Below are 25,494 nucleotides of genomic sequence, written 5' to 3' on the forward strand. Positions count from 1 at the left end.
GAGATAAAAAAATCACTCTCAGAGCCGAGAGGGCACAGACACAAGACAAAGAACAAAGAACTCACACCCCAAAACTTCCCTCCACCCAGATTTGAAAAGTCTTGTTTCCTGATTGGTCCTCTGGTCAGGTGTTTCAGGTTACTGTTATTACCCTTTTACAGGTAAAAGAATATTAACCCTTAGCTATCTGTTTATGACACCAGGGCACTAAAATGATTCTACTATTCAAGTACTTCCTCTGCTAGGGAGTTAGTGAGCTGACAATTATCGTTTGTTTAGCCTGTATGCTTGTGATTATTGTTTGCATAGTCATGAATAAAAAGGATTTTGTATTTGCATGTTCAGACCACTGTGCTTTCAGGTAAGAAATAAACATTAGACAGTAGTGGCTTAACAATACAGTTTGATTGAGTTGACTAACACAATTAAAACTCAGAGCTTCTAAAACATCCACATTTTTTGCCATTGCCCCAGGAGTGTAACTTTTTTTTTCATAGCGAACATGAATATATTAATTAATCTGTGATAAAGGGAGACCCCTAATGTAATCAGAAGAAGCACAGCACTATGCTATCCTTTCATTGCTGCCTATCCACTTGATGTCAAAGATTCCACTGTAGTCTGAGGCCTTTTGTGGTCTGAAATGGCCAGATAGCCCCATTAACTTCATAGAAGTCAGTATTTTATGTTGCTAGTAAATTCTCTTCCTATGCTTACCAGCTCTTCTCCCTCTTCTCCTTTGTGTGCATGGGCATACACATACTGTTCTTCTTGGCGATGAAGGTGGGGCTGTTTTGGAGTGGATGTTACTCCACACAGATATGGCACATTTACAAGTATAAATGTAGAGAACTACTCTCATTTTTTATGTTTGTAAATTAATATTCTGGTATTTTTTCAAACCAATTATTCTTCAAATATATCTAATCAATTAATATAAAAAGTATAGTTTGGAAAAGAGGCCCGGTTTTATACCATGTAGTCCTTAAAGTTGACTTTCCACAGATGCTGCAGAAGTATGGCAATATTTCCCTGAAGGTCTAACCCTCATTTCCATGCTTTCCATGACAGGATAGCAAATGCCCTGCAAAACTCAGCTGTTGTAGCTAATCATCAACAGTATTAAATGTTGACTATTCCTGTAGTAATACACTCTTGGATATTAAGTCTCCGGGGAAGGACAGGACTCCTCAGATGCACAATGATAGTATTTGCATATGGCGCTATATTCAAGGTTGCATGATCACCTTATCCTTCATAACTGCTAATCTTGAAAGGCTCATGACAGCTGTACAAATTAGCTCTGAGCTAAAACTCAGTGTACTAGACTTCATCACAAGAGCACATTTTAATATCAGCTTTAAGTTTTCTAGCAAGCTGATCCGCTGTTTAAGCAATATGAATTATTATCCAATCTTTCGCCAGCTCCGTTAATTCAGTTAGCACAGGTCCTTCTTTGTTCTTTCATTATGTTGTTACTCCTGCTGGAATTCTGTGCCGCTGTGCAATGCAGAATTTGTGCAGAATGAATGTTTCCTGCAGAATTTTATTTTTTCCCCACATAATTAGTGATTTCCCCCCAGTACTCCTGCCAATGCCTGGCATAGACAGCTGAGACTCCTGCTATCAGCAGGAGCATGATTATATTTTGTATTTTGACAAAATACGCAGAATTTTGCAGAATTTTAAAATATTGCTCACCAAATTTTTAATATTTGACAGAATTCCCCCAGGAGTAGTTGTGCAGCATTTGGTGAAAGACTCTTCCCCTCGGCTGGGCTTATTGTCTGAGATAGCCTTTTAGTGCCATTCTATATAAGCAACTATCTATCTCTTTTAAATTCTCAGTTGAAAGCATAGCGTCTCCCTACCCACACCACTCAACTTCATTGTTCTCTGTGAAGTGCATTTTGTAACTCTGAAGTGCCTTGGGGTGCATTTTGTATGAATGATGCTAATCCAAATGGTGTTATGCTTGAATTTTATTGTTAATATATTTACTGGCAGAAGATGCAATTTTTCAGTCTAACTACAAACAGCCCAGATGTAAAATGAAATTTAGGTAGTAAACAATTTTTGATTATTGACTTTGGTTACTTAAAATAAAATATTAAGATAGTCTAATCGAAATTTTAATGATGATATCTGCACATTACCTCAATGAAGTGTCACAAAAAGTTTTGCTAAGTATAAGACATCAACAGCATTTCTAAGCAGAGCTCGGGGAAGGATGGAAGTTTCATTTCATAAAGCATTCTGAGATTTTGAAACATGGCTTCATTTAAAATTTAGGTCATTTTGACAAAATGAAAATAGTAAAACAATATAATAGAAAATATTAAAAAAATGGAATGAAAATAATTTCAAAATGAAAAATCGAAATGTTTTGTTCTGAAAATGTTGACCTGGGACATTTTGACATTGCCAGAACTTTTTTTCATGTTTTTATATTCTGATGTAATTGACCTACTTTCGTGACGTTTTGATTTTGATGGAACTGCATATTCTTATGAAAAATGGTTCCATCAAGGTTTCACCAACCAGTTCTAAGACCGACTGAAATTATGCATTCCTAATATAGGGTATGGATTCCTTTATAAAATAGGTATTGTTAATAATAAATTAATACAATTCATAAATATTATTTGAATGTAACAAATTATAATAAATATTTCAATATACAATATTCCATAATGGTTCTGAATTAGCTGTTTTGGTCAAATGTGTATCTGATAAGTGATACTTTTTAAATTATGGATCAGAGTCTGCTTTCATTTATACCAGAGTTAATTCTAAGCAACTTCACTGACTTCAGTGGGATTACTGTAGATTTAGTTTGTGTAATTGACCATTTACATTCAACTGGCAGGCCACAGTGACTCAGACAGATCCATTCTCACTATTCTATATCTCACGCATAATGAATGTTTTGTGTGGTTGCCTAAATATACATTCACCTAATTAGTCCGTCAATCAGATACAGAATGCATATTTCAAAATATGTGTACCTGACATTTCAAAATGACTCAAAATCACAGTTAGGTTTTATTTCCTGCCATGATTTTATTTCTTAACTTCATTTAGAGAATATCTACACTTTAAGGCTAACCTTAGGGCTGTGTCACAAGCTAACAATATCAAGGATCGTTTTGCTTTTCCCTTTACTGCCATAGCCCAAGATGATGGGTCTTCAGATCTCTGGATTAATCTTGTCTCAATGTTGTATGATTTTCTCATATTTTCTTGGTTTGTGCTGTAATCATGTAGTACTAACTGAGATTCAGAAGTGATGCTAAACCTCACCCCAGGTTTCTATCCCATTGTACAGCAGTTCAATGCCTGAGACAAAATATACTCTGAATTTTTCTGTTCCTTTAAGTTATGTCCCCTTTTCCCTTCCATTTTAGCATTAGTCCTTTATACTTCCTCCTCTCTGCTTCTATAATTCCCACTAATACTGACTTGATGCATTTATCAAGTGGTGAATAATTTGTAGTAAGATTCAGATAAGATAAGCAAGACACAATTCTTTCTTTCTTTGATTCAAAGAGTCAGTTTCTTAATAAGAACATCTGTCATTTGCTTGGTCATCGAATCTTGTGTTTCAGGTCACAGAGATAATTCGCTGGAGCTTTGCTGTATGATAAGTGAGGAGCAGGCAATAAAAATTATTTTGCTCTCATGCTCCAATGCAGCATTGCGTGGAATTTTTGTTAGTTTTTTTCACTCCTTAGTCTGAAGTTACAGGCTTCTCTTAAAAAGTTTTTCTAGTTCTGTTATAGTTTTGATCACAGAGAACATGGGTTATTTTTTTCTCCTCAATCTTTATTTTCAACAGAAAAGCCCAACTTCTGTTTTATGGAACAAGACCCTGGAATCTGCCGAGGCTATTTTTCCAGATATTTCTATAACAAGGAGTCACAGCAGTGTGAAAAGTTCAAGTATGGTGGATGCCTGGGAAATCAGAACAACTTTAAGGCCTTGGAAGAATGCCAGATTGCCTGCCAGGACAATAGTAAGTGTCTTGTTGTTGTTGTTCTCATTTTTATTTTTATTTTTGTATGAAGAAGGTATTGTTTTAAAGAATTTGTGGGGAAGGAGTATAATGCAAATTAAGGACCTGGATTCTATAATAAGCACTGCATTGAGCCAGCACATTTAGCCATGAACAATTAAGGGTTTTTTTGTTTGTTTTTTTTAAATAGCATAAAGCTAGTACTGGTTATTTGGCACTGCTTAGTTCCAATGAATATTGCAGAATTCCTGATTCTTTCAGTTAAATATCTGTACATATTTTCATCTTTACAATTCCAGTAAAATATTCATTAACGTTGTCTAGTGTACCTAAAAAGCATTTAGAATATTATAATTAAAAAAAAATTATTTTAAATCAAAATTAATGTGTTCAATATCACATCCCTAGAGCATATGCAAATTTCGTTGATCAAAAGTCCATTTCCCCATGCCTGAAATAAGAGTAAATTTTTATATAATACAAAAGACAATTAATGGAAAAAATACAGGGCCATGTGGGATATATTGATTTAGCTCCACTGATTTCAACAGATCTATATCATGCCTCATTATATCTATATCTATATCATGGCCTGAATCTGGATAAGGGCCATATGAATTGTTAGTAATAACACATATTTGAAATGAGTTTTATATGTGCAGTGACTAGAATATTGGCAGTGCAACAACTAAAATAATGAATTTCAGATAAGATCTTAAATTATTTGGGAGACAGAGTGGTCCTAGGATAGCATTTGTACCAATCCCATGGGGTAAAAATACCAGTGGGTTGGAGGAAGGTTGGTTTTTAGTGTTATTAATTCCACACTTGGAGTCAGTCAAACCAATATTAGTCACATGTTAGTTTCAAGGTCTAGGCTGTCCAGATATCCCTTTAGTCACTATTTCTCTACTTTTCTTTCAGCAAATTCACTGCAATTAGACCAACATGCAGAACACCCCATCATGATGAACAATAACTCTCCCGTTGCAAAGCCCAGTGAGTTTCCAAGGCTTTTGGGTAAGACTTTCCTTTTGAATTTGCCTGGGTAAAACAAATGGAGATGACAATTCCTCTGAAAGTGAAGGGGTAAAGAAAATATTATCTAGAGATCGACAGACATTAAGAAATGCTTTGCTGAAAAACATAAATTATTTGTACATGATTTGTATGGTAGAGACTGAAGAGTTTTCTTCTATGGCCTGGAGTAAACATTACATGTAAGAGACACTAAAATTTACTATTCTTTAAGTGTAATGACTATGTGAAACACATAATAACCATAGAAAAGATTAAATTCAGTTACTGTATGGTGACAGAGGAGGAAGTGAATAAATTGGAGCCATGTCTGATCCTACCTGAGCTTTTCCCACACAGAGACCAGGGTGTCTGCCTTCCATCATAACAAGAGTTTCTTAGCTTTTTCCCTCTATGCCAAATGAATTCTCTGCTGGTGATTTGCAGCTGGATTACAGACCGTTTCAGCCACCTGAATGGTCCAGAGGGGCCAGAACCAGATTTTGGAATTTGGCCCAATAAAATTATCAGACCTGATTCTCATGTACACTAAGACAATTTTACACTACTCTGGTAAGGGAATATAAGTAACATGGGTGTAAATTAAATTTGTATCCATTTCAAGGCTGTCAGAGAGGTGTAGAGTCAACTGAATGCAAATAAGCCTTGGGCCCTTCAACTCTGACATTAGCTCTGGACAAGTTTCCACAATTGAGGACTGTGCATTAGAAACTGAAAATTTGGTCAGTCTTTGAAAGGTAAATGTGGTTGAGGCATGTCAATTTGTGATCCACAGTTGTACAAGAAGGAATACGCAACAGCTGGGAAGAGACTGGTCTCTCTCACCAAGTCTTTTTGATGGTCTTCTGCACTTGTACTCACATATACTTCCTGAGATTGGGTGATGGCTAATGCATTCACTGATCCTTCAGTGTTTAACATCGGCTTTAAGATAATGGATGGGGAATGTATCAGTGCTCTTTGCCTAGTAAGATTTTGATAATAAACTTTGGATATTTATTTGCTTGTGTTATGTTACATTTCTTGCGTGATGATATTCACTGTTGGGCTGAGGATAAGCTTTTGTGACTCTGTCTATTTTGGTACTAGTTTGCAGCATTTGATGCTGAGACAGCAACTCACAGTTGCTGAAATAGCTAAGCTTTAAGCAGAGAGGACAGCATTTTGGATGACTATTTTGCTGAAAAGTCTTATATAAGTGAAAGTTTTTTGAAACAAGAAAGCATAAATATAGAGTCATAATAGCATGTGAATTCCTTGAGATATATATACTAATTATGTGAGTCTGAAAATTTCACACACAACAAATGTGTGAAAATGAGAGGGCATAATCAATTACATTTTTTTTCTAAAGCATTTTCTATTTTTAAATAAATAGGCATGTTATGGACCCAATAAAGAATGCTCTCCACAGAATCACTCATTATAGGAAATATAATAACATACCATTGAACATTTATTTAATCTCTATTTCAAAGAAAGAAATGTGTTGTTGGTGATAGATCTGAAGCTGCAGAAACATCAAACAACAAATCTATTGCCATACACAGAATTGAATTCTTCTATTTCTAGATGGAGCTATATTTCTTCCTTAAGTGCGAATCTGAAACTTCTTGCAGTGTTGCTCACTATGATCATCCTGCTGACAGAAAAGATCATTTAGGCTGATTCTCCTTCTGGGTGTAAATCACAGGGTAACTTCATTTTACACTGCTGGAAAACCAGAGAAAGTGAGCCGAGAATCAAACCTTTCATTTTCTGATGGAACAGAAGGGGGAAGCTGACTTGTGATATTCTTCAAACTACACTGTGCCATTTAAACATGGTACAGGAGTGAAATCCAATTATCAGCACAGTCCATATGGAATTATGCAGGTTGTCAATTCCTATTCTTGTTACTAAAAGATTCTCTCCAAACATGGCCCTGATTCTCTACTGGGGTAAATTGGCATTGTTCTACTTGTTAACATACCTGTAGCCATTCATACTCACAGATCTGGTCTGTTGGATGCAAGATCTGATTATTATCTTTGTAACAGTTCTGCAATTTATGCGAAGATTGTTCAGTTTTCTCTTCTCTGACAACCAGAAAGCTTAGGTACTGCAATAAAGTAGGGCTCGGGGAACAATTTGGTGATATCGCTGAAACTATTAGATATATGAAAGATAACATAGTAAACGTGCATTGTGTCACTCTTGGCTCTTGGACCTTATCCATGGATGGAGGAAGAATGAGTGAGCTGGCTGCTTCCTGCAAAGGAGTCCAAACTGCCTGTGTCCAGCCCTCAAGTACAGGACAGAGTCCCTGTTCAGTGGTGGTTCTCTTTCTTTCCCTGTTTTTCAACAAATTTCAAAACTTTCCAGTCTGAGCACCCGAGGATCTCCAACTTCCCAGCTTCTGGCTTCTCATCAGGCAACCACATGTAGCTTTGGGGAGCCTGGAAGCCTGGGCTCCACAGGAGCCCACCAGACAGACTGCCAGGTTGCCAGAGAGCTATGTAACCCAGATGCCAAGGCCTGGCTTCTGTCAAAAGCTTCCACAGAACTGACCCGTTCTCATGGAATGTTTCTATTCCATTGTATCAGCAGTTTCTGATGGAAAGCTGTTTTTTGAAACACTTTTCCACCATCGCTACTCAGAAGCCTTCGCTCTGTTTGTGCATGTGTAAATACAATGGATTCTTTCGTTGCCTGTTCATGACCATACTGAGCTATGGGACATTTTATCTGGCAAATAATAAACATAAGAAGTCCAGGTTTATGCAATTGTCACTGGAAATCTAAATCCTGCAGAAATGAAGGGTTTTGGATAAACAGGAGAACAAGAATTCAGAGGATAAAGCCAAAAGTCTTTAAGGGTCATAGAGCTCAAGGCCAGAAGGGACCACCAGATCATCTGGTCTGCTGCCCTGTATATCACAGAACACCACCACCCAGCCATCTGCATACAAACCCCAAATGGAAAACTGCCTTGACTTCAGTGGGCTTTGCATCAAACCCATAATGTTATTTTAAGTTCCCGTAGAGTAACACTGTAGTTCCAAGCATAAAATAATTAGATGTCTGACACCTAATTAGAGCAGTCAGAGGTGTGATTGCAGAATGTGTAGACATAAGCAAGCTAGCTAGCCTATCAACAGCGGTGAAGTTGTGGCAGCACGGACTTCAGTGCAGGCTAGCTGCCCAAGTAAGTACCCAGGATCCTGGGCAGGCTTGTACAGATCATGCTGATGCCTGTGCTTCACTGATATTTTTAAAAATCAATTAGTGTCTACTGCCTGTGCAACAAGACCTAGCCTTGGTAGCTTAAAGGCTGTCCAGACCTCTGTATGGTCCACCCACTGGGGGTGGGGGAAGAGAGACACACTGTGCAAATGTGGTTACATACTTCTAACATGTTTTTTTAAATTGTGTCAGTCTCACATTGATGGAGACTATCACAATAGTCGGTATATTAAAATCAAAATCCCTTAATCACTGGTATAATTGTGGGACATGAAATCCACAATAGAACTTGTTTCTTTTTATAATTACATTTTTTTCTTAATTATGACCTTCATGCAGAGTTGCCTTTGTACATAGATGAAGGGTACAGATTTTCATAGGCTGGCTGTTTCCATGAAGCTGCACAAAATGCAGAGGACATGCAGCCATCCTGAAGACTGTGACAATCCATTTAAATGAGGATTGGGTAACTATTAGTCTTTTTTTTTACAAAATGCCTTGAACAATGTTCTGCATAGTTTTTTAGAAACAGTACACTTAGAAAGGATCCTGAATAGCATTCAGATGTCGCTCCGAAGGGTGTATTACACATACCTGGATTAGACCGTCCTTACTCAGCTGAAACTACTTCATGGGAGGAGGAAAGTTATGCAGGAATATCCATGAGCTGGCAGTTGGAGAGGTCATAGGGTTGTCACCTTTCCAGGATTGTCCTGGAGTCTCCAGAAATTAAAAATTAATCTTTAATTAAAGATTATGTCATGTGCTGAAATCTTTGTCCAATCAAAGTTGGTAACCCTAGTTCCAGAGGGACAATCCATTATGGAAAGGAAATATGAGCTTTATAAAATGTTAGCTGTCTCTCAATCATTGTGATGAACCCATGTTCTTGGGGCATCTGCATGCATGGTCATGGTATTTTCCCAGAGGGTCAGCCCCGTGGCACTAATTCTCAGGGCACACTTGCTCGCAGCATGATAATTCCCTGAGGCAAGGAGTTTTTCTAGAAGACGAACAAACCGGCAAGTAATTTATATTCCCAACTTACTCTGTGAAATATTATAACATCCCAGTCTCATCTACCCGTTGTCACTGATATGTCCTTCTTTTGTGTTTTTTCCAGGTTCAAAAGTTCCCAGATTAGCATAGGTAAGTATGTTGGTCTTTACTGCTTCCTGAAGCAATCTTTGTATTTCAGACCATAATTTCATCTCCAGCTGAGGTCAGGATGAAATTCACTCTTGGCATAAATTTGCTCAGTTAGCTCTGGTGTACACAAGAAAGTTGCACCAGTTTATTAAACTAAAAGTTATTTTAAAACAGTGCATACACCTGTCTGGACAGTCTCTTGTTTTGCTTTGAGTGACTTATTTAAAATTAATTTAAACTTATTCCTGTTTAATTTTAAAATAAACTGAAATAAACCTAGTTTAATCCAAAATAAGGTGTCCACACAGCAGTTTGCATTGGTTTAACTTAACCAGTTTAAAAAGCACAGCTTTAGTTAAACCAATGCAATTTATGTAGGCAAACTCTAAGAAACATATTGCTGGCATTTTTCTAATCTTCGTATGAAGCATTGTCATTGATCTGTCAGACACAGAACACTGGTCCATTTGTCCTTTCTGGAATAACAATCCTTACACTCCAAACACAGTTCATGCAGTCACTAATTCTTTTTTTTTCTCTCTCTCTCTCTCAGCAGTTTCAATGAACCCTTTTAGTTACATGATTACATCCCATACATAACACATTTATTCTCATATTGAAACCTGAAAAGACTACATTTACCTTAAAACACAATTAAAAATTCTTTACTCAATTTTTGCATTCAAAGAATTCTTGTTCAACACTGTAATGTTCTTAACGTTGCTTAAAAATTTCTAGTTCCATTTTACTGTTATTTTCCTCCCCTCCACAATTACTATTTTCATTCCTTCCCAGCAGTATTTCACACTCTTTTTCATAAGGCTATCCAGGGAACCTGTTAGCTAATCATACTTTATATGCAAATATTTTTGGTAATGAGAACATTTGTAAGACACATAAAATGTAATTCATTTTTTTCCTTTCTTTTTCAGCTTGCATTTCTGGGCATTTCTAGCCACCTCGTAGCCTGATGCAGCTTGTCTGGTTCACCATTCTGTATCTTCAGGATGCCTTCAGCTCTGTTATACTGCAGTCTCTCCTGAAAATGTCCTGCTGTTCTTTTCTCTGAATTGGCTTTTCCAGCTCTCCAGCCTTGTGGCTTCTTCAAGAATCTCTGTCTGGCTTCTCACTGTCCACTTAGGAATCACAGTGCTTAGACTGATAAAATGGCTCCGATTCCCTTGAAATGTCAGCCTTCTTGCCTTCAGAAACTATATGCGTAATTTGCACTTTGGCTTCTGAAATAGGTCTGAGCCCATCTGAGGTGATCGGTCATCCTGCTTCTCCATGCTTTGATGCTCCTTCCAGCCTTGGTGTGCTCCCTGGACTTGGTTCAGCTTCCAGTCATTCTGGACACCACTTGTCCATCCTCCAGAGCTTCAGCTCTTACCCTTTCAGTTGAAGTAACACAGAAACAATAAGAGCAATAACAGGACAGCAACATTCTGCTTGGAATCTTAAAAAAATAAATGCCATACTACTAACACGAGATTTCAGAAGCCTCTGTATTGATTGTTGCGCCTACTCTTCCCCTTCACTTCTTGGTTAGACTGCCAATCACACTGTCTGCTCTGTCTGGAATTTTCTTATTGGGCAATGTTGTTCTTACTCTGACCTTAGGTTTAGCCCTCCAAATCTACACAGCCAGGGCCCAATCCTGCAAAGTGCTGAGGACCATCAGCCCTCAGTGATTTGAAGGTGTGCAGACTCTCTGAGGAGCAGTCACTTCATTAGGTTTAGTAATGTTTTGGAGGTACTATTTTCATATAGTCAATGTTTAAATTACTCCTCTTTTTTTGCAAGGTGTGTCAGTTAAACCTTCTCACCAGTGATGTTAAATAGCACCTCTTTCTATAATGTTAGCTGAAAATAGGAAGCATTTTATATTACTCCATATGCAGTGGGGCAAGTTCTGTTTTTTTGGCTTCAAATGTGAGGACAGAATTTGCCCTAGTATGTTGTGTGATCATGTAATGAAAGATGCTAGTACTGTACATACTGTACATGTCCAGGGCAGAAGTAAAGTTGATGTGAAATTTACCTATGAATTTCCTGAGCTTTGTGTGATTAAAAACTCATGCCTAATATTGCCTTAATATACTTATTGGGGAGGGGTGGGGGGAGGGCTTGCTCACATTGTTCCTATGTATGTGTTGAAACTCTCCAATTTGTGACACTTAACATAACAGATAAGGAAACAGCACCAGACACTCAGTGGTGCCTCTAACCAAGTTTTCTCAATGTTCTTAGAACCACCTCCTCTCCCTTCTCTCTGCATGACTCCTGCGGATCGAGGCCTTTGCAAAGCCAATGAGAAAAGATTCTTCTATGATCACTCAACTGGAAGATGCCATCCATTTAGCTACAGTGGGTGCGGTGGGAATGAAAATAATTTCACCTCTAAAAGCTCATGTCTGAGGACCTGTAAGAAAGGTAAGGAAATCAACAGTGCAAAGAAGTTAAGCTTCTGCTGTCCAGAGCCTGAACATTTCACACTAGTGGGTCTGCTGAAATGTAACAATGAAAAGATAACAAAAAAGTGCTATGATTCTAGCAAAGAATTGCATATCAGATGTTTTATAATTGATCAAATAAAATATGCCTGTAGTACAACAAACATTTAATCAGTTGCTCGATCTATTAAATTCAGCAAATGATTATTTCCACAGCACAGTATGTTGTAATGTTAATTGGAATTACGTGGCCTTCTCTTAATAAAGCGTTTAAGCACATGCTTAACTTTCAGCCTGTATGTAGTTCTGTTCCACTGAAATTAATAGGACAACTCACATGATGAAAGCACTTTGCTGAATCAAGGTCTTAAGGTCAAATTTCCAAAGGTGTTTAAACACCTAAAAATCCACATAGGTGCTTCTGAAAATCCCAATAGGTAACTAACTTCCCTTGAATTCTAACTTGCTTAACCACTTTTGAACATCCTTCTGGGTGCCTATCCTCATCTTTAATAACCTAAATACCTTTGAAAATCTGGTCCTAAATGCTTAGCAGTTATAAAATGCAAACATATGTAATACCATGTTGTGCCAACGTGCCTCAACTGCCCCAGGTAGCAAGTGATCAATTTTGTAAAATGAACTCGCTTTTGGATTTGCTCATTTGTCACTGTGGGAAAGAAGTGTGATGTGAAATCTCAAGCCTCTTACACAAGTTCTTTCGGTCTCTGTCTTCGCTGCCTGAACATTGGAGTCAATAGGAGAGCCTACTTCTCCCACATCATAACATGGCTCTCGATGTTCACAATCAGCATAATAATAATGGTGGTGGTAAATCAACCTTCACTGGAACAAATGAAATGGGGATGCTCAAATCAATGTGATTTTGGGATGAGACATCCACTTTACTGCCTGTGCACAAAGGGCCAAATTGTGCATTCAGAGACACATGTGAAAGTTGGCTCTAGACAGAAGGGGAGCGCAAACCCTGTGCACCGCTGAAGCCCTCCAAATAGGGCATCAATGAGACTTATGTGTCACAAGGCCTTGTGCTGATCTCTGTACAGGGATGAATTTCACCCATCGACTTCATTAGAAGTTTAATGTGTGGATCCATAGAACATCTACCTTACTGCAGAATAGTGCAGATTTTTTTTTTCAAAAGATTAGAGTCATTAAGAAAGATTAGGCCTAATTCTGGTGTCACTGGTCGGATCTAACTCTCATTACAGGCAATGGGACTCTTGCCATTGACTATAGCTGGCTTTGGATCAGGTCCACTCACAGTACTGTAAATCAGAGTTAACTCCTTTTTAGAGACAGTGGAGTTACACCAGTGTATGTAAGAGCTGATTCAGGCTCATGATCCCAGCTGATTGCACACATTCTGCTTTAAGCTAGACCAGTGTAAATCTGTAGTAACTCTCCTATGGAAGTACACAGGTGTAATAGAAAGCAGAATCTGGCCCTTCTTTATTTTCATATGATATGGATGTCTTATTTGGTACAGTATGTAAAATTAATTTTTGTTTACCATTAGATTTCAGTAAAAAACAAGGACGAAGACGTTTATTGAAAATCAGGCGAAAAAGAAAGAAACAGCCAGTGAAGGTGATGGAAGATGAAATCATCATTGAAAGGATATAACTTCTGCTATTTTAAAAGAGAAATGTGAACTACTCCATTATCTTTCATCTGTGAATGAAAGCATTAACGACAGCATTTTGAAACTCCTTACTGTACTGATCATTTGATTATACATTATTAGACGGCTTATCTATTTTGTTTTGTATTCCTCTTTCATGCGTGCTAAGCGATCAGCATTTAATTTTTCTCTGATAAACTTAGTTAAGAATGCAGTTTGGCAATGTACACTCACCAACAGAGCTGATGTAGGACAAAACAGACTGTGGGGGTATATCTGAGCCACAATGATTCAAGATCAGGCAGGCTTCACCTAGTCTGTTTTATTGTCTTGTTTGTCTCCCTCTGGAAACTTTCTTCTCAAAAGAACGTACAGTGCTTTTTATATAGGAGCATGAATAATTCATTCCTGAATACAGATAAGGGCTATTGCTAAAAAGAGAGACTGGGCCTGATTCTGATTTCACTTATTATACGTTGTGTAAACCAGGTCTTAACTCTGCTGGAGTCCATGGAGCCAGACTGCTGTAAATAGGGTTTAGGATTGGAGTTAGTCCCACTAAGACCACAAAGAGAATATTCAAGTCATAAACATGTGGGGAAATGTCACTGTGGGTATTCACAAAGCCCAAAGTATATCAGGGACACTGATCTCTACGCTGAAGTCATCAAGCCTCACCTTGTTGTGGAACTGAAACAGAGAGAGAAACTAAAGGCCAGATTTTTAAAGGTATTTTGGTGCCTAAAAATGTAGATGGATACTTTGGAAAATCCCAGTAGGTGCCTATCTGCCTTTTTAGGCACTTAAATACCTGGCCCTATGGGACTGACTGTTTCAAGTCACACAGAAAATTGTTGCAGAAGAAGGAACTGAAGCAATGTCTGCTATGTACAAGGCTGATGCCTCAGCCACTGAACCATCCTTCTGTCTAGTATGAGTTGTCTGAGTGATTTCAGAAGCCTATGCTTTTTATATTGTTTGTCCTCTGCTACATTTTGTGCTACTACTGCTTTGATAAATGCTTCTAGGACTGAAATATTCACTGGAAAATTTGATGCCTCATTCTTGTATCTTTAATAAAACTCTGTGAGGAGCAAAGAATTAGAATGTGATGACTACTTGACTGAGCTCTTCTTCACCAGTGCCAATCCAGAATAACTCCAATAACTAGTGAAGATCAACAGTGTCGTTTCTCCCCGCATGTGATTTGTTTTATGATCCTAATGGGTCTGTCATAACATTTCTTCCCACATCTGGACCTTAGCGTCCAAAATATGGGGGTTAGCATGAAAACCTCCAAGCTTAGTTACCAGCTTGGACCTGGTAAAGCTGCCACCAGCCAGGAATTATACAGTGCCTAGCTCACTGTGGTCTCCCCAAAACCTTCCCTGGGGGACCCCAAGACTCAGATTCCTTGAGTCTCACAACAAAGGGGAATAAACCAATTCCCTTCCCCCTCCTCCCCTCCAGGTGTTCCCTCCCTGGGTTCCTGGAGAGATATACAAAAGCAAGCTCCGTGAATCTAAACAAAGGGATTCCACCCTCCCTGCTTCAAGTCCTTGAAACACAAGCACCGAGAGATCTAACCTCTCTCCCCCCTCACCCAGAGGGTATGCAAAGTCAGGCTTAGTAAATCTAACACAAAGAGATTTTCCCCCTGACTTCTTCCTCCCACCAATCCCCTGGTGAGCTGCAGACTCAATTCCCTGGAGTCCCCACTAAAGAAAACTCCAACAGGTCTTAAAAAGAATGAAAAAGGACATAAAAGGGTCTCTGTATCAAGGTGACAATATACAGGGTCAATTGCTTAAAAGAAAAAATGAATAAACAGCCTTATCCAAAAAGAATACACTCCAGCAACTACATACATGTAAATACAAAAAAAATATATAAACCTATTGTCTTACTATCCTTATACTTACAACTTGGAAACAGAAGATTAGAAAGCCTGGAGATTCCTGTGGTCACTGTCAGAGCCGAGAAAGAGAACAGACCAAGAACAAAGGACTCACACCCAAAACTTCCCTTCACCCAGATTTGAAAAAGTCTTGTTTCCTGATTGGTCCTCTGGTCAGGTGTTTCAGGTTACTGTTTTAACCCTTTACAAAGGGTTAAAAGAACATTAACCCTTAGCTATCTGTTTATGACAGGGTCTGATTCTGATCTCACTGCAGCTCAAAGTCTACACTGGGGTAACCAACAGCATAACTTGCTCCAGCAATCACATTATGACTGCACTCCTCAGTCCCAGTGAAGCATGTTAGAATCTTTGGCTGAAAGATTCAGTATACTGGGAAAATCAGATGAAAATATGTTAAATCAAACCTAGAATGAGAACCATATTCAGTATTATATAAGGAAGCTTAAACATAAACTGTGCAGATTGTGAACTGCATTTTAATAGAGCGGATAACTTTATTAGACATCTGGGCAAGTTAATAATGATAAGTGCAGCTAGAAGGCCTGATCTTGCATGGTTATGCAGGCTAAACTCCCACTGAGTTTAACTGTATGTATCAGAACTGTCTTGTCCAATCACTGTAATATAGTGATATGCACAATTGTGGGAAACAGAATCTTGGTTTTTCATTTTATCTGAAAATGAGCCCCTCCAGCAGGGTTGTGACTCCCCCCACTGGCAGCATTCTGAGGTGTTGGCTTAGTATTAGCTCAAAGGAAAAACTGCTCCCTACTGAATCTCCAACCATACTTTCTGGAGCACCTGTGTCTGTCTTGGAGAGCACCCCTCCAAGCACTATTTGTCAGCCATCAAAATCCTGCAGAGTATATGAGATCTGCGGAGATATCATCCTGAAGTGCTACATGGAGCTCAAAAATGCCATTTTAAGATATTCTGGGCCTGGTTCTCACTTACACTATGGGCCATTATACCACTCTGGCCATATCATTTATACTCCCTTTAAGGCATCATTAAACTGCCAGAGCAGTATAAAGGGCCCTAGTGTAAACGAGCATCAGGCCCCTATTCTTCAGTAGTAAGAGCAGAGTTCTCAAACTAGCAGCAGTTCTAAGAGGATTTGCATTGTCTTTTCTTAGGGAAAATCCTTTCTTTTCCATCAAGTCTGCTCCATGGCTGCCATTGCAACCCCAGGGTGTCACCATTTGCAATGCTGAGACTGTAAAGAAGTTTAAAGTAATGGGACCTTCTGTAGTATGTAAATCAGACAAATACTGGTTTCACCTATTACTTCATGTACTAAGAAAACATATTGCAAGTGGATTAATTGTGTATGCGTCTTTTTCAATCCAAAGCATTGCTACTAAAGTGAAAGCTGAAATCAGACTTTCACTTTATGCAAAACCCTGTCTTTTTTGTGTGTTTTTTATAAAAGTGAAAATCTGCTAAATATTGTTTGCAATGTTATTAACCCTGTTGTCTTTTAAAACTATAATCATAGAATCATAGAATCATAGACTCTAGGACTGGAAGGGACCTCGAGAGGTCATCGAGTCCAGTCCCCTGCCCTCATGGCAGGACCAAATACTGTCTAGACCATCCCTGATAGACATTTATCTAACCTACTCTTAAATATCTCCAGTGATGGAGATTCCACAACTTCCCTAGGCAATCTATTCCAGTGTTTAACTACCCTGACAGTTAGGAACTTTTTCCTAATGTCCAACCTAAATCTCCCTTGCTGCAGTTTAAGTCCATTGCTTCTTGTTCTACCACTGGAGGCCAAGGTGAACAAGTTTTCTCCCTCCTCCTGATGACACCCTTTTAGATACCTGAAAACTGCTATCAGGTCCCCTCTCAGTCTTCTCATTTCCAAACTAAACAAACCCAATTCCTTCAGCCTTCCTTCATAGGTCATGTTCTCAAGACCTTTAATCATTCTTGTTGCTCTTCTCTGGACCCTCTCCAATTTCTCCACATCTTTCTTGAAATGCGGTGCCCAGAACTGGACACAATACTCCAGTTGAGGCCTAACCAGCGCAGAGTAAAGCGGAAGAATGACTTCTTGTGTCTTGTTTACAACACACCTGTTAATGCATCCCAGAATCATGTTTGCTTTTTTTGCTACAGTATCACACTGTTCACTCATATTAAGCTTGTGGTCCACTATGACCCCTAGATCTCTTTCTGCCATACTCCTTCCTAGACAGTCTCTTCCCATTCTGTATGTGTGAAACTGATTGTTCCTTCCTAAGTGGAGCACTTTGCATTTATCTTTATTGAACTTCATCCTGTTTACCTCAGACCATTTCTCCAATTTGTCCAGATCATTTTGAATTTTGACCCTGTCCTCCAGAGCAGTTGCAATCCCTCCCAGTTTGGTATCGTCCGCAAACTTAATAAGCGTACTTTCTATGCCAACATCTAAATCGTTGATGAAGATATTGAACAGAACCGGTCCCAAAACAGACCCCTGCGGAACCCCACTTGTTATACCTTTCCAGCAGGATTGGGAGCCATTAACAACTACTCTCTGAGTACGGTTATCCAGCCAGTTATGCACCCACCTTATAGTAGCCCCATCTAAATTGTACTTTCCTAGCTTATCTATAAGAATATCATGCGAAACCGTATCAAATGCCTTACTAAAGTCTAGGTATATCACATCCACCGCTTCTCCCTTATCCACAAGGCTCATTATCCTATCAAAGAACGCTATCAGATTAGTTTGACACGATTTGTTCTTTACAAATCCATGCTGGCTATTCCCTATCACCTTACCACCTTCCAAGTGTTTGCAGATGATTTCTTTGATTACCTGCTCCATTATCTTCCCTGGCACAGAAGTTAAACTAACTGGTCTGTAGTTTCCTGGGTTGTTTTTATTTCCCTTTTTATAGATGGGCACTATATTTGCCCCCTTCCAGTCTTCTGGAATCTCCCCCGTCTCCCATGATTTCCCAAAGATAATAGCTAGAGGCTCAGAGACCTCCTCTATTAACTCCTTGAGTATTCTAGGATGCATTTCATCAGGCCCTGGTGACTTGCAGGCATCAAACTTTTCTAAGTGATTTTTTACTTGCTCTTTCCTTATTTTCTCTTCTAAACCTACCCTCTTCCCGTAAGCATTCACTATACTAGACATTCCTTCAGACTTCTCAGTGAAGACCGAAACAAAGAAGTCATTAAGCATCTCTGCCATTTCCAAGTCTCCCGTTACTGTTACCCCCTCCTCATTGAGCAGTGGGCCTACCCTGTCCTTAGTCTTCCTCTTGCTTCTAATGTATTGATAAAAAGTCTTCTTGTTTCCCTTTATTCCCATAGCTAGTTTGAGTTCATTTTGTGCCTTTGCTTTTCTAATCTTGCCTCTGCATTCCTGTGTTATTTGCCTATATTCATCCTTCGAGATCTGACCTAGTTTCCATTTTTTATATGACGCCTTTTTATTTTGTAGGTCATGCAAGATCTCAAGGGTAAGCCAAGGTGGTCTTTTGCCACATTTTCTATCTTTCCTAACCATCGGAATAACTTGCTTTTGGGCCCTTAACAGTGTCCCTTTGAAAAACTGCCAACTTTCCTCAGCTGTTTTTCCCCTCAGTCTTAATTCCCATGGGACCTTGCCTATCAGCTCTCTGAGCTTACCAAAATCCGCCTTCCTGAAATCCATTGTCTCTATTCTGCTGTACTCCTTTCTACCCTTCCTTAGAATTGCAAATTCTATGATTTCATGATCACTTTCACCCAAGCTTCCTTCTACTTTTAAATTCTCAACAAGTTCCTCCCTATTGGTTAAAATCAAATCTAGAACAGCTTCCCCCCTAGTAGCTTTTTCAACTTTCTGAAATAAAAAGTTGTCTGCAATGCAGTCCAGGAACTTATTGGATAGTCTGTGCCCCGCGGTGTTATTTTCCCAACATGTATCTGGATAGTTGAAGTCCCCCATCACCACCAAATCTTGGGCTTTGGATGATTTTGTTAGTTGTTTGAAAAAAGCCTCATCCGCCTCTTCCACCTGATTAGGTGGCCTGTAGTAGACTCCCAGCACGACATCACCTGTGTTTTTTACCCCTTTTAGCCTAACCCAGAGACTCTCCACCCTTCCGTCTCCTATGTCCATCTCCACCTCAGTCCAAGTGTGTACATTTTTAATATATAAGGCAACACCTCCTCCCTTTTTCCCCTGTCTATCCTTCCTGAGCAAACTATACCCATCCACACCAACATTCCAGTCGTGTGCATTATCCCACCAAGTTTCAGTAATGCCAATAATGTCATAGTTGTATTTATTTATTAGCACTTCCAGTTCTTCCTGCTTATTACCCATACTTCTTGCATTTGTATAACCTTGAGTTTCATGAAACATTGTTCTCTTCTTTTATCTGTGCATTTGTTTCTGTATGGTAATCTGGATTTTGCAGCATAGTAATAAATGGAAAAGTTTATGATGGTGTTTTGTTGTAATGTGAAATATTCTCTTAAACACTTCATAATTAAATGGCTCAATTTGGCAGAACCTCAGTTTGATTAATTCCCACCACTAACAAGGCAATGCACTAATTGTTTATATTTTAAATCTATTTTCCCCTTCTGCCCAAATAAGGAGAGCAGCTATTCAATTGGGAAAGTGATCCAGATAAAAGGTACCGTTCCTGGATTGTACAGTGCTTATTACTGTGAGCAGCCCCGCTGAAGGGATCAACCATGGATCAGCTTATAGGTAAGAGGATGGGCAGTTGACAGAGGGCAGCCCAAGGAAGGAGTGAGTGGGCTTGAAGTATTGTTGACACCCCCTCTTCCCTTGTGCCTTGGCTTGCCACTGATTCCCCCAGGGAATCAGAGTGATATGCTCACTATGGGGAGTTAAAGCCAACACCACTTCCTACATGATGCACCATATCATAGAAAACTGTGTGCAGCAGTAAGTACTTGCAGGATTGGTCTGTCTATAATAAAAATAGCAAAAAGCTTTTTTTTAAAAGATGAAATATTTTAAAGATGCAAAACTGGTCCTGTTTTCTGAAGAGCTGAACCTCTGCCTCCCTGCTTGAAATGGGATCCCTTCATTCTCCTCCCTCCACTGCCCCAAGGAATCCTGACATCAGGTTTCCTCAGCTGCAGACTGTACACAGAACCCTGCTTAAAGGGACAGTCCCTCTACAGGATGAAGGGGAGGGAAAGGTGGTCATTTGACATGTCAAAATCTAATATAACCTGGGGCTATCTTTCATTTATGCCCTGAGCTCTGCAGTGTTGGTGGGGGATGATGCTTCTCCCCAGGCTGATTTTTGCTCCCATATCAACCTCCCATGCGCAGATCAACAGTGCATGCCACACGGTTTACAGAGGAGACTACCTACGAGTTTTCAGGGCATAATCTTGGCCCATTGTTATTAGAATGGTATTAATGATAAGATTACATTTATCGTGCTTCTTTCATCCTGAAGAGGATACTTTGCTGCTTTACAAATCATATCTATGAGAACATTGCAGCAGGTAAGCAAATTAAGGGCTATGCATGAAGGCCACACTGTGCACCACAGGAGGAGAAGGTGCAGAGAAGGTATGAAGCTCAGTGTGTTCTTCCACAGTCCAGGGTGATTCCCATGGTTGACATAAATTATAGCAGCCTGGAGAATTTGATTCTAAGTGTTCTCCATTAGAAAGAAGAGCAATGAATTGAAGAGTAGGATCAATAATGTTAAGTGACTCAGCAATACCCAGTGTTTTCATCCAGAAAAAGGAGTTCGGCATTATCAGACAGACACGTATTGCACAGCTGGGGTGAAATCCTGGCCTCATAAAACTCAATGGCAAAACTCCCCTTGACTGCAATAGGACCAGGATTTCAACCCAGAAGAACATGAATCATCCATCTTTGAATGTGCAGGATTTGGGCACGCGTCAGTCATCTGGGAAGTGTTATTACAGTTCCCCTCCACCTATCCTGTTTCCTTAAGCAGTAAGGGCTAGTATTTCATTTTTAAAAATTCTTTCTTTGCATTCCATTTAACATCAGAAAAGACTCATGTTCCCACAAATTAAACACTTATTGGCTATTTATCCTTCTGAGGGAAAGCCACTAGAGCCTGATCTGACTGTCCCCTGATATTATCCACAACAGAGCTTCCTTTCATTTTCCTTTCCCTCATTCAGATACCACTTCTTCCTCTGCTCAGTGTGACACCCTCAGAGCAACTAAACTCAGAGTAATCAACGGTGACAAAGTGGGTATGTTCTTACTGTTTTGTCTGAATACTGTGTGCATCAGTTTCCCTTATGTTTTATTCAAGTGTCTAGGTAGTGGGACAAGGGTGTGTGATCCTTGCAGAGACCCTAGGGACAGGTGTGACTGCCTGGGGTATCCTATATCTGTATCCTGGTAACTGATGGCCAGGGATACAAAGTCAGTTGGAGGAGATGGAAAACAAAGTGAGACATGCAGGCCAGGTGACCTGCTTGCCCAGGAAAGAGACAAAGTAAAGAGATGGGGCAGCAGCTCATGACTAAGTCTGGCTGCTGGAAGCTGGTCAGTCTCTTGGGGGGAGATCCCAGGGCTTTGGGCTCTGGATCCCCCAAGATAGAATTTGCTGAATGTTCCTGCTTTCTATACTAACAAGATCTGTTCTACATTGTGTTCCCATCCACTAATAAACTCTTCTGTTTTACAACACTGGCTGAGAGTCACTGCTGACTGCAAAGTTGGGATGCATGGCCCTTTGGTGGAGTGTAAGGCTTTCCCAGGTGTCCCATCCAGGAGGACTCGCTGCAGGATGCTCACAGTGTTAACAGGGCTGCTGAATGCTCCAAGGTCAGACCCAGGAACAGGCTTCTTGCCCTGCTGAGAATGTGCACTGAAGTAAAACATGCTGCACTGGAATCCTGCCTGACTTCATTCAGAGCTGTTTCAGAGCACCAACACTGTGATTCTGTGACACCAACAGGTACATTTGCTCCACGAAGACAGTTAAAAGCGAATGATGAATATTTATTGGATAACAGAGTTGGTTTGATGGAAAGAATGAAGGGATCTAGGCCTAGCTTACAAAAATCAGAAAACTGAATGCTATGTTAGTGACACCAATAACCATATTGCTGGCATTTAAAATATTTCATCGGTTCCTTTCTTTAGCCAGAATCCATTCAGATTATTTTTAAGTAAATTTAGACTCTGTTCAGAACTTTCATTTTCTTTTCACTTCTAAATTCTCTTAATATACTTACTGCATCACTTTTACTATTCTTCTAATCTGTATTCCATTTCCTCCATTCTACTTATTTTTCTCTTAATTCTCTTCTCTCTCTTCTCACCACCATCACACCTGCTTTAAGAACCAGTACATTTCTTTACATTTTAGTAAGATGTCTGCCCTTCCAGATTCAATGTGTTCCTGCATATTAACCTGCAAGTAAATTTTGTTCCTCACAGCTATTTCCTTAAGGTGTTATCTTCATTTTATAATTGGATTAGTTTAAAAATAACATGAAATATAGATAAATTGCAGGAAATAATTCATGAAAATTCTCATGCTTTGGGTCTATAAAACTGAGTACGTTAGAGATCAGAACTTCAAAGAGTTTGGAGGGTTTCTTTGAGAAAGTATCCATGTTGTATCCATAACCTTTTCTGAATGTACAGCAGAGCATTTAGTCTACAAAACAAATCTGAAGATCTATCAAAAATAGTCTCTCATTGGTCTATAGGTAGCTTATAGTTTTAATTAGGAGGAAAATAACATGTGAACAGCATGTGTTTGATCTTCATATTTCTGCTCATGACTAGAACCAGAAAATGCCTAAAAATGGATGGGGAAGAAAGTTATCCGAAATTTTTCAAACCTCATTCATGTTCACATTGTGTTTGGCCTAACAAGTTGTATACGGTAATTTCTTATATTATCAGAAGCGGTCTGTGCAGCCCCTTCCAGCGACTATGTTTTCGTTATGCAAACTATGAAATGAAAACTGATGTTTAAATGATGTATGGGCAAATGCTGAACGCTAGATGGCAGCTTTACACTGCACATAGTCTTCTAGGTAGCTAGAGAGTAATGTTTCCCCTGCTTCAGTTTAAAAAGGTTTTCTCCAGTATAGTTCATAGCTGTTAATATGATATAAGAACTTTTTTGTGTCTTGTTTCTTGGGCTTGGTTGATTCACGTAGTGTTACTCCATATGTTTTAGTAGAAGAGCTCTGGATTAGCAAATCTTTGGTGCACAAACCTGTTCTGTTTAACTTACTGTATATATTGATTCTCTTTAACTTACTATATACATGGTAGGGTGTCAAAAATCTTTTGGCTGCTCAGATTTATGTTTAAACCTAGGACTTAATGATGCAAGATTTTTCCTTTCTATAAAGTTAATCTGGATCATCCAGTCTTGAGTGTAGTCATAAGGCTGAGACCCTTGACAGATTTTGGTGATCCTACCACATCTACAATAAGCTAAATATTGCTGGAGCACTTAGTTTTAAAACAATTATAGGAAAGAACTTTATTTGCCAAAGAGAAATTGTGAATTTTAGAGATGTTCATGTAATAAAATATTCACTTCTTTGTCCATGGACAGTTCTGCTTGCTTGGGTTAGTTGCTTCCCAAAAAGAAAGAGTGAAAAGATCAATCTACTTAACTACAGTACTAATTATTACATTCCTATATATTTTGCTTAGATATTTATCATGACCAAGAACTAATTTCACATCAGTGTTCAGGTTCAAATTGCTTCTCCGTATTTTCTAGCTCTTTATAGCCCAGCAGTGCTGCTAGAGAACAGGGTCTAGGCAATTCCATATTTCCATGATACCGCTTCCTTTTAAAACTATAAGCCAGTTTTACACTAATGTAAGGCCATTGTCCTGTGTGGAGTTACTCTTGATTTATATAAGTGTGAGTTCAGAATCAGACCCAGTGTCTTGTTTATTTCTTCCTGCATTGGCCAGAAATTTAGCATATCAATTATTAGTTTGAGTGTGTTTGTTTAAAAAGACATACATTGATCATACTTTATTCTCAAACAATTCTCACATTGATTTAAGACCTCTGCAGCGCTTAGACGCATGTATGGCAGATGGCCATTAAAGTCCCAATCCTGGAAATACTTATCTCATGAGTATCTTTACATAGATGTGTGGTTTCATTCAATTCAGTGGCACTACTTGTGTGTGAGAGTTAGCAGGATTGGAGTCTAAAACGTCTTGAGCTCCCATTTGTTTTGGATTACGGCATTGTCATTTACATTTTCAAAATATCTATTGATTTGGGAAGCCTACAGTTTTGGATGGCCAGGTTAGTACACCTGAAAGAGGCTTGATATTTTGAGGACAAGTCATCAGCACCTCAAAAAGTCACGTCCCGGTTCCAAAATCTATTGACGTTAGTGGAAAGATTTACATTAACCTCAGTGAGCTTTGACTCAAACTCTAAACTTGCATTTTCTCAAGAATGCCCAAGCTGGGCAACCAAATATTAACATTTCTGAGATCACTAGCCACTTTGGAAAATGTAGGTCTGAATTCTGTCCAGCACTGATCCACATGGCCATTTTTATTTTATTTTACCTTGATATTTTCTCTTGCACTCATGTAATCTCAATTTTATTTTCTTATTTTTTGCAACTGAAAAAAGGGAAGTGGGGGGTGAGACAGGAACAACCTGGTAGTTTTAATTTAAGATTTGTCTGCATGTGGAGATTTGATTCTGATCTTTAACATAATTTTATTCTTCCAATATTAAACTATTTCTAGGTATATCTTCTTAGCACTTAACAATCAGATGCCTAGAGCAACATACAGTGCTGTCATCTGTAGAAAGGATTCTGTCAGAGACGGTCAGGTCACTGAGCTAGTAAGTAAGAATGCAGCTATTGTCCTAAATTCTTTGTTTATGAGTAAAGATTTAGGTTGGTTTATTTATCTGGAACTTGTTTTAACCTGGGGAAAGAATGAATATTTTCAGATTCACTTCAAGGCACTAGTTTATCTGGATGGCAAGTTTCAACAGATCTCAGTGAAGGTGAAAGGAAACTAGCTTTCACTAGGAACAATACATTTGGA

General features: G+C 38.9%; 1 protein-coding gene across 4 annotated transcripts in view; it reads left to right on the forward strand.

Annotated features, from left to right (window-relative positions):
• The window catches only part of TFPI (tissue factor pathway inhibitor), a 55,755-nt gene extending 41,132 nt beyond the window's left edge, over nucleotides 1–14,623 (forward strand). For 2 of the 4 annotated variants that reach the window (XM_030580570.1, XM_030580569.1), the window contains exons 5-8: nucleotides 3,839–4,015; nucleotides 4,940–5,035; nucleotides 11,678–11,860; nucleotides 13,421–14,623. In XM_030580570.1, the coding sequence (XP_030436430.1) occupies nucleotides 3,839–4,015; nucleotides 4,940–5,035; nucleotides 11,678–11,860; nucleotides 13,421–13,527 (563 nt within the window). In that variant the 3' untranslated portion in view covers nucleotides 13,528–14,623. Of the gene's footprint in view, nucleotides 1–3,838; nucleotides 4,016–4,939; nucleotides 5,036–5,828; nucleotides 6,056–9,401; nucleotides 9,428–10,359; nucleotides 11,113–11,677; nucleotides 11,861–13,420 lie in introns of those variants that run through there. The other 2 variants (XM_030580572.1, XM_030580571.1) reach the window with 2 other exon arrangements.
• The last annotated feature ends 10,871 nt before the right edge of the window (nucleotides 14,624–25,494 follow it).

The sequence above is a fragment of the Gopherus evgoodei genome, chromosome 11 (genome assembly GCF_007399415.2).
Source record: "Gopherus evgoodei ecotype Sinaloan lineage chromosome 11, rGopEvg1_v1.p, whole genome shotgun sequence".
NCBI classification, from domain to species: Eukaryota; Metazoa; Chordata; order Testudines; family Testudinidae; genus Gopherus; species Gopherus evgoodei.